Consider the following 13,060-nt stretch of genomic DNA (forward strand, 5'->3'; position numbering starts at 1 on the left):
GAGACATGGTTTAGTGATTGATGGGAATGGTTGGACTCGATGATCCAGTGGGTCCTTTCCAACCTAGTGATTCTAAGGAGCTCAAAACAAGGCAGAGTTGTAGTTAACTAAGCGGGCTCTTTTTCTAAATTCTCAACTCTCGCTTCTGAGACAGAAAGAACGAACCCCGTCATTTTGGTCACACGGTTTGCGAGACTGAGGCTCTAAGAGCATCGTGACATCTCTAACGAGGGACCAGCCCGCTCCTGCTGGAGTCACCCAACCCCTCGCTGTCACGTCCCAGTTCCCACACCACAAACAGAGCACGACACCGGCAGCTTCTTCAGGCGCCCTGAGCTCCGCGGAGCAGGAACAGCCCCGACCGGCCGCCTCCGCCATGTCCCGGCCGGGCAGGTGCGAGGGGTCCCGGGGGGAGGGGGGGGGTCACGGTGACCCGGCGGTGACCGGCACCCAGGGGCGTGCGGGAGGGCCGGGGAGAGGCGGGCAGGGGAGGAGAGATGCCGAGAGCAGGGCGGCAGCGCTCCCGGAGCCCGGCGGAGCGTGAGTCCCGCCGCCGCCGCCATGCCCGGCCGCCCCCCGCCCGCCGCCCCCAGGTAGGGCCCGCGCCCCTCCCCTGCCCCTCCCCGCCCGCCCGGAGCCGCGCCGGCCGCCCGGGGGTCCCCGCCTGGCGAGGAGCGGCGCCGAGCGCCCGGTAAGGAGCGGCTCCGGCTGCCCGCGGTCCCTCCCGGAGCGCGTCGGCGCCGAGCGCCCGCGAGTCCCGCCGCCCGCGGCGTAACGAGCGCCGCCGGTCCCCGCCCGGTAAGGAACCGCGCTGCCCGCCCGCCGCGGAGCGGCCCCGGGTCCCCCCCGCTCCCCGCCCGGTCAGGAGCGTCGCTGCTGCCGCTCCCCCGGCGAGGAGCGGCTCCGGGTGCCCCCGCTCCCCGCCCGGAGCGCAGCGGCAGCCGCCGGTCCCCGCCCGGAGCGGAGCTCGGTGCCGGGAGCCGGTGCCCCCGGGCGGCCCCGGGGAGGGCGGGGGGCAGGAGCGGGCGCGGCGGCTCCCGGGGGCTGCGGGGCGGCCGGCGATGCGCTGCTCCCGGTCGGCAGCCGCGGCTTCCCTCCCGGGCGGAATTAAAGGGCTTCTCTTAAAAATAACGGGGAAAAAAAATAGGTTTTTCTTTTCCATCTCATTTTGCTACAACAGCTGCTTTTCATACCCTAAGAGACTCAGCGAGTTAATTAGCGCTTAATGAAATACCTCTGCTTGAATCACTTCGCATGTAGAGTACCTAGAAAATCGGGTTCTTTCGCGGGGAGAGAAAACCTAAAAAGCACCGGATTTATTTTATATCCTTGGGCCTCCAAACATTGACAGCACCTAAGAACAACGGATTAGAGCAAAACTTCCTTCAAAACTGAAATTGCCGCAGCTTACAGAGATGCAAGATGTGGTTAAGCATCGTTTTCAACAATCAAGTAAATTGCATTTTGATGACAGCAGGCAGGCAGAAGTATTATAGAAATTGTACCGTTTAAGTATGATCCAGCCTATCAGAGGGAAAATGCGTGTACTGCAAATTATTACAATTTGTTTTGTTTTAGTTGCTTCCAATGCAGCGTCCCGATGACAACCAAGTGTAAAAGCGATGGAAATAAAAGTTCAGAGAAAGCACAGCCTGGAGAGGAAGGTAGCGAAGCAGTAGGGAGCGCAGTCATAGGATGCGCTTAACCTGAAAGAGGGCAGATTTGAATGAGATCTTAGGAAGAATTTTTTTTCCTGTGAGGGTGGGGAGGCTCTGACCCAGGCTGCTCAGGGCTGCCCCATCCCTGGAGCTGTTCAAGACTGGGTGGAGGGGGCTCTGAGCAGCCTGGTCCAGAGGGAGTCATCGCTGCCCTTGACAGGGGCCTGGAACGAGGTGAGCTTTAAAGTCCCTTCCAACCCCAACCATTCTATGATTTTATCATACATAATGACCTGAATCCTCAGGAGGAACTGCTTGGGAGAGGGAGGGACACTTAAGCAGGTGATAATTGCTTGCAGCAGAAATTGCTTTTATTTACATGAAGGAAACAAAAAGCTTTAAAGCAACCCCTCAAAGAGAGCTGACTGTTTCGTATCAGCAAACATTTACTGGCCAAAGCTTAATAATATTTTTGTATTTTGTTCTGAATTGCCTGATCTAGAAATAGCCCTTTATGATTTTTCTCTTGGTATTTCAGGGTGAAATGATCTGGACTTAGCTTTTTTTAAAATCATGACTAGTAGTTTTTATATGCATTTTTTTACACAAGGTGATTATACAAACTTTAGTGTTTTATAGGTTTGTGATAGGTTATGTTTATCAGGTTATCTGATCTTATATTTCACACTCTATAAGAAAAAATGGGTAGAATGCAATCTTGACCACTAACCTTGGTCAGGATAAAACATACTCTAAAGAGACAGTCTTAAAGCTATTAAGAATTAGACAAAGTGGTGCTTTCCTTCCTTATGGTCTTGCTTTCACTGTTGCACCTTCACCTCCTCATAGGCACACAATTGTTGCTAGGCTTTTCATCACTGTATAAACCTGATGAAACCAGTCCTACTTCACTCCAGAGCTCTGCCATCCAGTCATCTCTTCACCCCAGCTAGTCTATTACCCAGAAAACATGACCTATCTCCATAGCAAGGCCAGCATTCTTGTGCTCCTGTGAGCAACGTACCTTTTTTCCTTCCTGAAGGGCAAGAGATTTTTCTTCCTGCAGCTTAAACAACTCAGACTTCCTTGAACCAAGGCCTCCATGACCTTTTCATCCCCTTTATCTCTTGCAGCTGGTATGTTGACAGCTGCTTGTTGTTTGTTAATCAAGGTAACGCTTTATTTGCTGAACAACTATGTGAGCTTTATACTTTCTGTAAATGAGGGTCAGAGGACTCTGGGAATGAAGGTGACCAGAACAGTGGCTAAGTTATTCAGGGTGTTCCTGCCTTCACCAGGAAACCATGGGGCAAAAAGCACACCTGGAAAGCCATGGGACATACAACTTGTCCTCATACACCTTCATCATGCCTACCATAAGATCTTTAGACAACTCTTATTAGGAACTTAGTTGCAGCAGCTCTCAAGAAATGCAAACCAGTAATTATGTTAGCATTTAGGAATTAGCTTTACAGATCTTACCAAAGAAGGTTTTCACTGTCAAAGTGTTATAAATGAAATAGTATTTTGCGTCTTTCCTACAGAATCAGTTTGGGCATTGGCTTCTTTCTGTGGCTGTTCATGCCTGATCTTACTGACCTACACCCAGCTTCCTAAACCAAGGGTGCAGCTTTGCCCACCTTGCTGACTACAATTGCTTCCTGAGTTCAGCATAAACTCAGGGTGCATGTTAATTCCAGACCTTCCCATGCTTTGGCTTTCAGATCTGAAGGCAAAAACACAAGCTCTGGATCTGGATGCCTGCAGCCACTGTGGAGCACAGCAGAGCAGGCTAGTGGCCTTTGGCCACTGATAAATTCACGTTTCTGGCAGTAGCTTCTTACAGTGAACGCTTACCCTGGGGATCAGATGAGCAGCTGCAGAGAACTGCACAGAACTGGTAGCTGTCATTTTTTCTTCAAGCAGCTAAAAGGCATTTTTAGTACACATTGCAGCTGGGAAGCTGGAACTGTGGTCTATAGTGATTTGTTGGGTTTTGTTGGTGGAGAAACAAAACCACATTAAGCCATTAAACATACCAGCTTGCACTTTATCTCTTCAGGTAAGAAGTAGGAAGAAAAATACTTGAATTTTTTTACCAGGAACTTACGTGCTTCTGTCCCATGAATAAGCCAGTGACTGTTTGGGATACTATTACACAGCTGCCTAAGGAAATACAACCACTCCTTTTGGTAAAACTGCGGTTTCTCTGCTCAAGGTTATGAAAATAAATGTATACACATATGCAGTTTTCTGTACATCTGATAGTAGTCTTAGCTGACAAATAATAGTCTTCAGACACATCTTTTGGACTGAAACTTGCTTTCAACACACATTTTGTCTAACTACTGAGAAGGAGGGATAATAAGTGTTCTTCAATTTTAAATTAGAAGCAGCACTGGTGCTTAGAAGCAACATTAGACTGAAGAATAATTCAAAAGAATTAAGATCATATTCACCCAACACAGATGAGAGGTGGCAGGGTTTATATTTTAAACAGTGAAAAGACAAGCCTAAAGTATGTCTGGCTGTTTCTGAGAAACCTGCTTTCCATGTAGTACAAAAAGCTTTGTATCGTCAACACAAAATGAAATAGTTTTGCTATATCTCAGTAAATCCTGGTGTGGCGGAAAACTTGGATACACAGGGCCCAGTGGATGGTCAAGAAAAGCCTTTCTAGTTTTGCGGGGTCCTGCTGGAAACCGAGCATTTCTTAGATTTGATGAATATGCTAGGGCTGACCACAGATGCAAAGAGGTAAGTTAAGATATTCAAAGCTAAGAAGACATCCAAAAGCTGCAGCTGTATCAGACTTTTCTTAGAGACAGGAGGCACGTAGCACATACTCATTGCCATTGGTAACTCGCACAGTAACACTAATATCGCAGACTTCAGCTGACAGCTGCTCTTATGGTCCAGCAAAGCAACCTAGATCTTGTATGACAGAGAAAACAGATTTGGCAGCTTTGTGCTAAGATGCTTTTAGGAATGAGTGAAATAAAACTTTGATCCTTTAAGGAGACAAAATTGCAGGGAAAGACCCAAATTACGAAGTTCAGCAGTCATGAGACTAAGCTAGAGATAAAAGTTTCTTTGAAGAAATCATTAAAAAAATTTTAAAAAAATAACTCCAACAAAGAGAAACCTGAACCATAGAACAACAGCACATAAACCATGAGGAATCAGTACTAAGAATTTAGTTTGAACAATTGTCAAATGAAATAAGCAAAGATGACTACTAATGCTTGGTATTTGGTGAGAGTGACCACATAGCTTACAGAACTGTTCTCCATATTTTTCCACCTCTGAGAGTAAAAGAGAAAAAAATGCATTACAAGTATTATTTAAATAAAAGAGGGGAGATGAATATATCCCCCTAACAAGAGTGTAATGTCAGAAGTTTCATTATCAAGACAACTGCTTGCATTAAAGTAGCAGCTGATGTCACATATGAGGATAAAATCTGGTTTTCTGCACTCATGAAGAAACCAGTACTACGGTCCTACCAGAGGAATCCATCTAATATTTTCTGAGTATACTTTTAATTTACAAATTAGAAGATGGATATTCACTACCTTCTAAGAATGTTGGTTGGGTTGTCAGCATTGTGGATTCTTGAATTGACATGCTGCATCCTGTTTTCATGGGGAACTGCTTTAAACAGTTCCTTAACCTGGCTAACCCATGTGGTCAAACACAGGCAACAGTTCTCAGGTAAGTTTTCCTTCAGCAAGGTCAGGGGAGTAAAAATTCAGCTAAAAGTTCCAGAAGGAACTTAAATTGTCAAAGGTCATAAATCTGTGGACAAGGAATCTGATCCCTTGAGAAGTGGAACTGCAGGTGACATGAGGAGGGAGACTTGCAGAAATGATAAACAAATTAACTATCTCATTTCCATGGTTTATTTCACTAACTCAGTGCCCACTACAGCGACAAAACCCTACTGCTCATTTCCAGACTTGCATCTCCCCTTCTTCTTTTATTTCACCATTCTCATCTGTTTTGAATTCTTTAATCAGGCTACCCTAGCCTCCCACAGGAACTTCACACTTCTTTTCCTGAAAACATCCATTAATATCCTCCTTCAGTTCCTGCTCTACTCCTGTGCATCACTTCACCCCTTTCTGACTGCAGTGCCTGTAACAGCGTCAGTCACTCTGTTCACAGTTCTGCCTATATGAACAAACCCTCCTCCTTCATCGTTCAATCCACTCCTTCTTCAAACGTCCTTCCCTGAGGATTGACTTGAAAACCCCTAACAAGTGACAGTGGCAATTTGATATGTTCATAATCTGCTGATATGCTGTGCATTTTGTACCTCCTTCCAGTAATCAATGTAAGCACACTTATTAGGTTAGTAGGGTTATGCCATCTCTCTCCTCAGCTCTATGTTTATTACTTTAATCTTGAAGGACCAGGAACCAAAGCAGTAATAGCCAAGTAGCTTTGAGCATTAACCCAGAAGTGGAAAAGGCAGTTTTATTTTTCACTCAGAAGAAGAAAAATAAACTTTTACATCAAAACAACAGCTTTAATTACCAACTTACTGTACAAAATGCAGCAGTATCTCCCTGTGTGTTGTGCAGGCTCCTGGCTGGTGCTGGCTGTGCTCTCTGGGGAGCAGCAGGGAGGGAAAGCCTGCCTAGCACCAGCAGGGACAATGCGCTTTGAAACGCTTTACATATATCAGGAGCTGTGCCAGAATCTTCTGGAGGTTGTTTCCTAATTTTTTAGCAACCCCTTTGCTTACCAGCTAGTGCTTCAGATTGCACATTCCTGTACACCTTCCCTTCCTCCTGCTTCACTGAAAACAATCTTTGGGTATCACACTCAATATTTCTGTTTTTCTTTTAATAAGAAGTACAAATTTAGTATGTGCAGATTAATACTATGATTGCTAGGATTTATTTGCTGCTCAGTATGAATTTTAAACCTTCTTTTTTAGTCATGTCAACCTTGGATTATTTTCATTAATCTCTTTAGTTTCCCTCATTAATTTTCTTCACTTCAAGTCTTGCCTGATTGTTTTTAAATATCTGGCTGCTGCAAATGCCCATGACACACATTAGGTTGTCAGGTTTTTTTTCATAAAATCTGTGTTTTCTCTTGGTTGTAGCATCAGAATTTTTCTAATATATCTAGTTATTCTTGACTGCTGCATAAGAAAGTTTCCTTTCTAAATCCTGCTGAAAGTTAATTTATAGCTTTAAGGAAAAGTACTTGTGAAAAAATTCTAACACAGAACCTGATGCTGCTTTGCACGTTTCCCAGCTAGTGAAATTCAAAACTGGTCAACAAATCCTGTGTAACCCTAAGTGGTCACTTCTAAGCCTAGAATCTGCCCTCTGTGCTCTATTCTGAGCTGGCTGCATGCTCTTGCAATAACCAGCTTCCGAGCATTACAGGAGTTTTTTGTTTTCTGGAAATGTTTTGATTTATTATATGAATTGCTGAAAACCTGGAATTCATTGAACTAAGACATCTTTGGGTTACCCTTAAAGCTTTTTAAACAGAAAGATGCACAGTTTAGCATGGCTAATCTTTAACGGTTTGATGTCAGTGACTGGCTTTCCCAAAGCTACACCAGATACCCACAAGGTGTGATATTTTATAGAATTAGTTACCTATTGGCAACTATGTAACCACTTAAATTTGTCTTTTTTTTTTTTTTTTCCTTACATGGAGGTTCATTTTCTCTTTGGAGAGGTAGCACTGAGCATCTGCGTGAGGTTAAGTCCAGAAAGCTTTAGCATACCCCTCCAGTCCATAGGCAGAACTGTTGTAAAAGTAAGTGTTCCTCAGGCCAAGGGGGGCTTAGCTGTCTGGGGCTTTTAAGTTACTTGGGTAATGTAGTTTCCCTTCAGCAGAGGCTTGGTTTACTTAGGGCATCCCATAGGACTGAGGTTGAACTGATGTAGTCCCTGTGAGATTGTGCAGTTATCAGAATTTCTTATACCAGGCACAGGGTGTCTCCACCACCAGTGGAGCTCTTCATTACACACAGTGGCTCTTCAGAATATTAAAGGGAGAAAGAAAAGGTGTCTCTTAGTTTTCAGAACTCTGTTTAAATTAGGTCTGAATCCTTTTCCCTCGAGATTTATTTATAACTGTCTATACTATTTCAGTTTGAAAAGGGAAGAGGTCAAATCAGCAGGATTACAGTTCAACAACATGCTTATAGACAGTTCCTCTTTTATGTTGTCAAGGCAATGTCTTCCTTCTCAGTGAAAAATGTGTATTAACATTGTAGACATCCAATAAAAATGAACAGCTCGTTTATTTTTAAAAGGAAAAGATTTTCTTACTGTGATATTTAACTGGAAAACCCATCATCCTCACACAGATTCTGGAATGGGACCCTCTCCTCAACTAGAAAAGAATAATTGTTTCCTGAATATGTAAAAATACAGAAGTAATAGCATAGGTGTAAAGGAGCTTAGTTAAATGGTCACATTGTATGTGCCAATAAATAAAATCCTAAGCATAATACATGCCATAAATTTAGTGAAATCCAATAGTCACATTATTCACATTCTTAAAAATAAATAGCATATATGAACTGCATCAGTGGTTTGCTTGATGTAATTTAAATGGTAGTATAATTACAAAATACATAGTTTTGATACTTTTAGAAGTACAACCATATTTCTAAGATTATGGAAATCAATAATCTACATTATAGAACAGTGCATCTGAGAATAAGTGAGAGATGTCTTTGGGTACTACCATCAGCAGCAGATTTTTATTCCATATAAGTAAAATTAATTTATAGGTAAGCACATATCTGCTGAGTGCAGCAGATACTTTCTGTTTTGGAAGGTATGGCTTTTAAAGTATCACGTATTAGAAAAATAATGGGGTAACTACAGAAAAAGTAGAGAGAGACCATAAAGAAACAATACAAATAATAATCCAAATCCAGTAATGAAAAACAAACAAACAAACAATAAAGAGGCCATTGGACAAGGTTTACTTTGGCATTGATCCCTTTTGGATGCATAGAACTTGAGCTCTCTATTATACTGCATCTTTCTCCAGCTGATGTTGTTGCAATGATCCATGACTAGTAAAACAGTAGTAATTTTGCAAAACCTGGATGCAAGTGCATACCTCTTTTTTTTGTTTCTTTGAATCAAAAGAACTGGGACTTTGCAGTGCTGATCAGAGTAAAACTTGATGTCACCCAAACACATGAAACAAGATACAACCTTTGCTCTTAATGAAGTTCATAGGAACAGCATGGCTGCTGCTGGGCTCTGATGAAGCAGGGGAGCATCCCTGCCCCAGAGACAGCACCTTCAGCTTTCTTATTACTGTGAGTTAAGGTCATTTAGAACTTTTGGATGCATTACAAAATATAAAAATATCATGGTAATGTTATTTTTTTTTAAAGCAACCTGGACAAGCTAATGGTTGTGATACAGATGGTCAGTTTAGATATCCATTTTGTTCTTGTGTGATCCAATTACATGGTCAGCTCCACTGAAGTTATTGTAGGATCATTCCTAGACTGTGGTGCAAGTGGATTTGTTTGTATCTGAACTAACGTATAATAGAAACACTTTTATCTGCAAGGACCAAGCATGAAAAAGAGCAAGTGGCATCAAAGAGTGATTTCATCTTTCACAGATTCTCTGCGACAAAATCTCCTGTTGCTTTCCAAGTGGAAAAATGAAAATCTGTGTCTACTTATACTCTGGTCTATATTTTTGCTTTAGGTATAAATGCAAAAATAAGAATTTAGCAAGTATCTATATAAACACACTGCAGATAATTATAAGGTTATCTGAGAGCTTAAGCTGAGCTTAATCAGTGGTGCAGGTAGTTCTGCTGGACTTTGTGCATCCGAAGGAGAAGTCTAACGTTTCCAGCCTATTTGTCACAGCAGTTTCACAGTTACTCTCAAGTTCATTACAAAGCAGTGGCTGGCTGAAGAAGCTCTGCAGTTTATCTACATCATGCCATCAAGGAAAAAAAATGGGAGATAATGTCCTGCGTTCCCTTTACATAGTTAGAAAGGCAGTAGATTTTAGGGGGTAGAAGGAAGGATTCATCTTGCCAGAAAAAATCAATCATAATTTCTTGCACTGAAGTTTCCTGCTTTATTTATGCTGGAATAAGCCAGTTAAAAATTGAGAATGGTGCCTTTATACCAAGCACTTGGTTCTCTTAATCACATTACAGTCCATGGAAAAAAACTTTCATAAATTCAAGCAAGCTAAACCAAAGGCAATGTTTGTACTGTCCTGACAGAATTATACAAAAGCAGGTTTTAACATATTAGAAGCCAAGATTATTAGAGACAGCTTCATTTTGTTCACATCTCTGACAATGTTGTTATGCTTCTTAAAAGAAAACATTCTTTTAAACAAGTGGGTTTGAAGCCTTGTTATCCATAAGTTATCACAGATTGCTGTTTATTGACATATACACTTAGCATCAAAATCGATAAGATTTATGTTCTTTTGGTATATTAGTAACCAACCTGAATTTTTCAGGAATATTTTAGGTATGTAAATTATGTTACAGTAAGATTTGTTGTGAATAAGCAATGACAGAATGTGTTCTTTGGCATTAAAATAACTTCAGAATGTACCTTGACATTTTAGCTAGATAGTTTACAAATATAACTGCAGGTGGTGGTAGAAACAATGCTGGATAAAAGAGAATAATGCACTTATGTGAATATTTTAGATGAAGACACTTATTTCTAGACTATTATTTTACTTTGCTGGAATCATTAGTTAAGGTAAAAAACTTATTTATTTCCAAACACTATTGGTATCCTAAGCAACATTTTGAAAGATTTAGCAGGCATCTAAACCAATTTGGCTTTCTTTCAAATAAAAAGGGCTGGAAACCAGAATGAAAATGAAGAAATACTACATTTACTAGGTAGATACTTTTGAAAGTACCTCAGATACTGTTAAAGCAAAATATTTAATGTAATAAAATTTGAGCAGGTTGAGCAGGTACCAACATCACAACTACATACAGTAATTTTGGCCAAATGTTTTTTGAATATATAGATGGGCTGGTGAAGCTGAGTGTCGAAGATGAGTAGACCATGAACTTCCTCAGTTTTTACAGCTGTAAAAAGAATTTTATAATTGGATAATGTTATTTCAGGGAACTGAGGAAGAAAGGTTAGACACTCCATGGAAGAATACCTACGAAAGCTTCCAGCTTTGCTCACAGCAGCCAAGTCTTTGTTCTCTTGGGGGTGAGCAGAAGGCAGGAATTCAAGCAGGTGGGTTCAAAATACCTGCTTGGATCTTCTGTTCTGACCAACAGGAGTTCAAAACGTCTTTGGTGGCTTGCCAAAATGTCTGCAAGCCAGCACTATGTTGAAGATGAGGGAAATCTGTCCATTCCACTTAATACACTACCTTCCTCGTGAATTTGAATGACCACACAGTCTAGGATGGTTGTTTGGTGGTAGGAAGGGTCATTCTGCAGTAACACTGTCTCTGTGTTTAAAAAGGCTTGGTAGAACATCAGCTCAGTAGCTGTATGCCATTCAAATTCCTGATAATGGGACCATCTCACTCAATTCTTTCTCCCTCTACTCTGATTGACTTGTGTCTCAGAGATGCCTCCCCCCCAAAAAAAATAAAAATAGGAAAACAAAAAAGAGGTTGTTGTGCTTTCCTGATTAGTTTGAAGGCTTAATAGTGGCTGAGGAGTCTTCAGGCATTTGGAATAAATCATTAAGTTCTGTAATACAGAAAACTGCATCTTTAACTACACTTTGCTGAAGACAATTCTAGGTTCTCATGATTTGTAATAATGAACACTGTACAGCATGATAGTATAGTCTCTCAGCTGGTCATACGCATACTTTTTTTCCTCAAGACGTCAAGCTGTTCCATAATTCAGATTCTGTTTAAAAAGTTGATTTTCTAGTATCATCAGTCCCTTCTCACTAACACTTTGCCTTTTACCTTTTTTGAAGTAGCTGAAAGTGATTCTGTGACCGTAGTAAGTTCCCAAGCTTTCCCTTAAATATCTGGGGACAAATCAGCCTTCATTAATTTCAGATCTCCAAAGCCAGGTTTATTATTTCTGAGGAGAGCATGTACAAAGAATTTCAGAAAGTCTGCTGAACACTAGAAAACATGAAAGCAATGTTCACCTTCCTATCACGCACATAATCCTGAGTACATACTACATTTCAATTACACTTTTACAGCCTATTTGATTTATAATCAATCTCAAAAGGAAAACACTAGAAGAGCTCACAAGTTTTGATTAGCTACTTGCATTTTCTATTCAAATAAAACCATGACAGACACATTTAGTTTTAAGTTATGAACATCTTCGTCACATTTCTCTTCCTTTCAGAAATAGTTAGTGTCTGCCTTGAATGTAATTAATGAAAAGCTTTCATAGAGAAGATTTGAGATCTTTAAAGGTAACCCTTAAGGAAAGTTGTCAGATGGCGAAATACTTGGTTGCATGTGCTACACTGAGACCTGTTTTGTCAGTATTTGACTCTTGTTGCTCTAATGCTCAGAATCAGAAATACACTGCATGGCTCCGTGGCAAAAGCTGGTTGAGAAGCTCGACTGTGAAGTTTGGCTATACAATATAAACAAGATGCCAAAAAGTGCTTAACAAACTAATTAAGCCAAGATTAACATCTTCCACATGAAATCATCATTGTTTTCCTATGTCATTTTCCATTGGTTCTCAAATGCGCATCTGACAGCTTGTGCATTAGCAAAAGGATGAGAGGAGCAGTCAGAGAACGCAAGTTGTTTGTTAGAAACAAGAAACATGTAAAACAGACTTAAAAATTACCCAGTGGTTTATGGCATGAAAGCCTAATTTGCAACATCTTTGACTTCATCTTGAAAAATGCTGAGAATTTCCATTTCTAGTTGAAATCTGTGGGAACTGCTTACATATTTGTTATGTATTTAATTTGGACCATATTTCACCAGATTCCAGCTGTGTCACAATGTTTTTTCCATTATCTTTAAAAGAAGTAAGATCAGATAACATCACACACTTGGAATATTACACTATGCTGCACTAACAACATATTCTATATTAAGAATAGGCATTGCCATCAAAAGTGCAGTAATAACACAAGTTGTTTAATGAATACACAGTCATGAACATTCTTATTTGACAGGAAAAACAAGTGATGATGCCTCTTTGTCCTTTTTACAGCACAAGGACGAGTGCTTTTGTACAGTATACCTACTTATGTGGAGTGAAGAAGGAATTATTGTGGGACATCTTTTTGAGAATATTTCTGATTTTGTATTGCTTCTTGATGACTTATTAGGCTTAAATAGTAGCAAGCCTATTGCTTTGCTCTAAAGGAAATGAAACTGCCTTATACTGATTTTTTTCTGTAATATCTGGGCCTGGAAATAGTGAATTCAGGCTAT

The 13,060-nt window shown here is 41.1% G+C and overlaps 1 protein-coding gene across 3 annotated transcripts in view; it reads left to right on the forward strand.

The window, feature by feature from the left end:
* The first annotated feature begins 261 nt into the window (after positions 1-261).
* SPHKAP (SPHK1 interactor, AKAP domain containing) overlaps positions 262-13,060 on the forward strand; it is a 72,689-nt gene continuing 59,890 nt past the window's right edge. For 2 of the 3 annotated variants that reach the window (XM_069864640.1, XM_069864642.1), the window contains exon 1: positions 561-593. In XM_069864640.1, coding sequence (XP_069720741.1) covers positions 562-593 — 32 coding nt within the window. In that variant the 5' untranslated portion in view covers position 561. Of the gene's footprint in view, positions 394-560; positions 594-13,060 lie in introns of those variants that run through there. The other variant, XM_069864641.1, reaches the window with a different exon arrangement.

The sequence above is a fragment of the Phaenicophaeus curvirostris genome, chromosome 10 (assembly GCF_032191515.1).
Source record: "Phaenicophaeus curvirostris isolate KB17595 chromosome 10, BPBGC_Pcur_1.0, whole genome shotgun sequence".
NCBI lineage: Eukaryota > Metazoa > Chordata > Aves > Cuculiformes > Cuculidae > Phaenicophaeus > Phaenicophaeus curvirostris.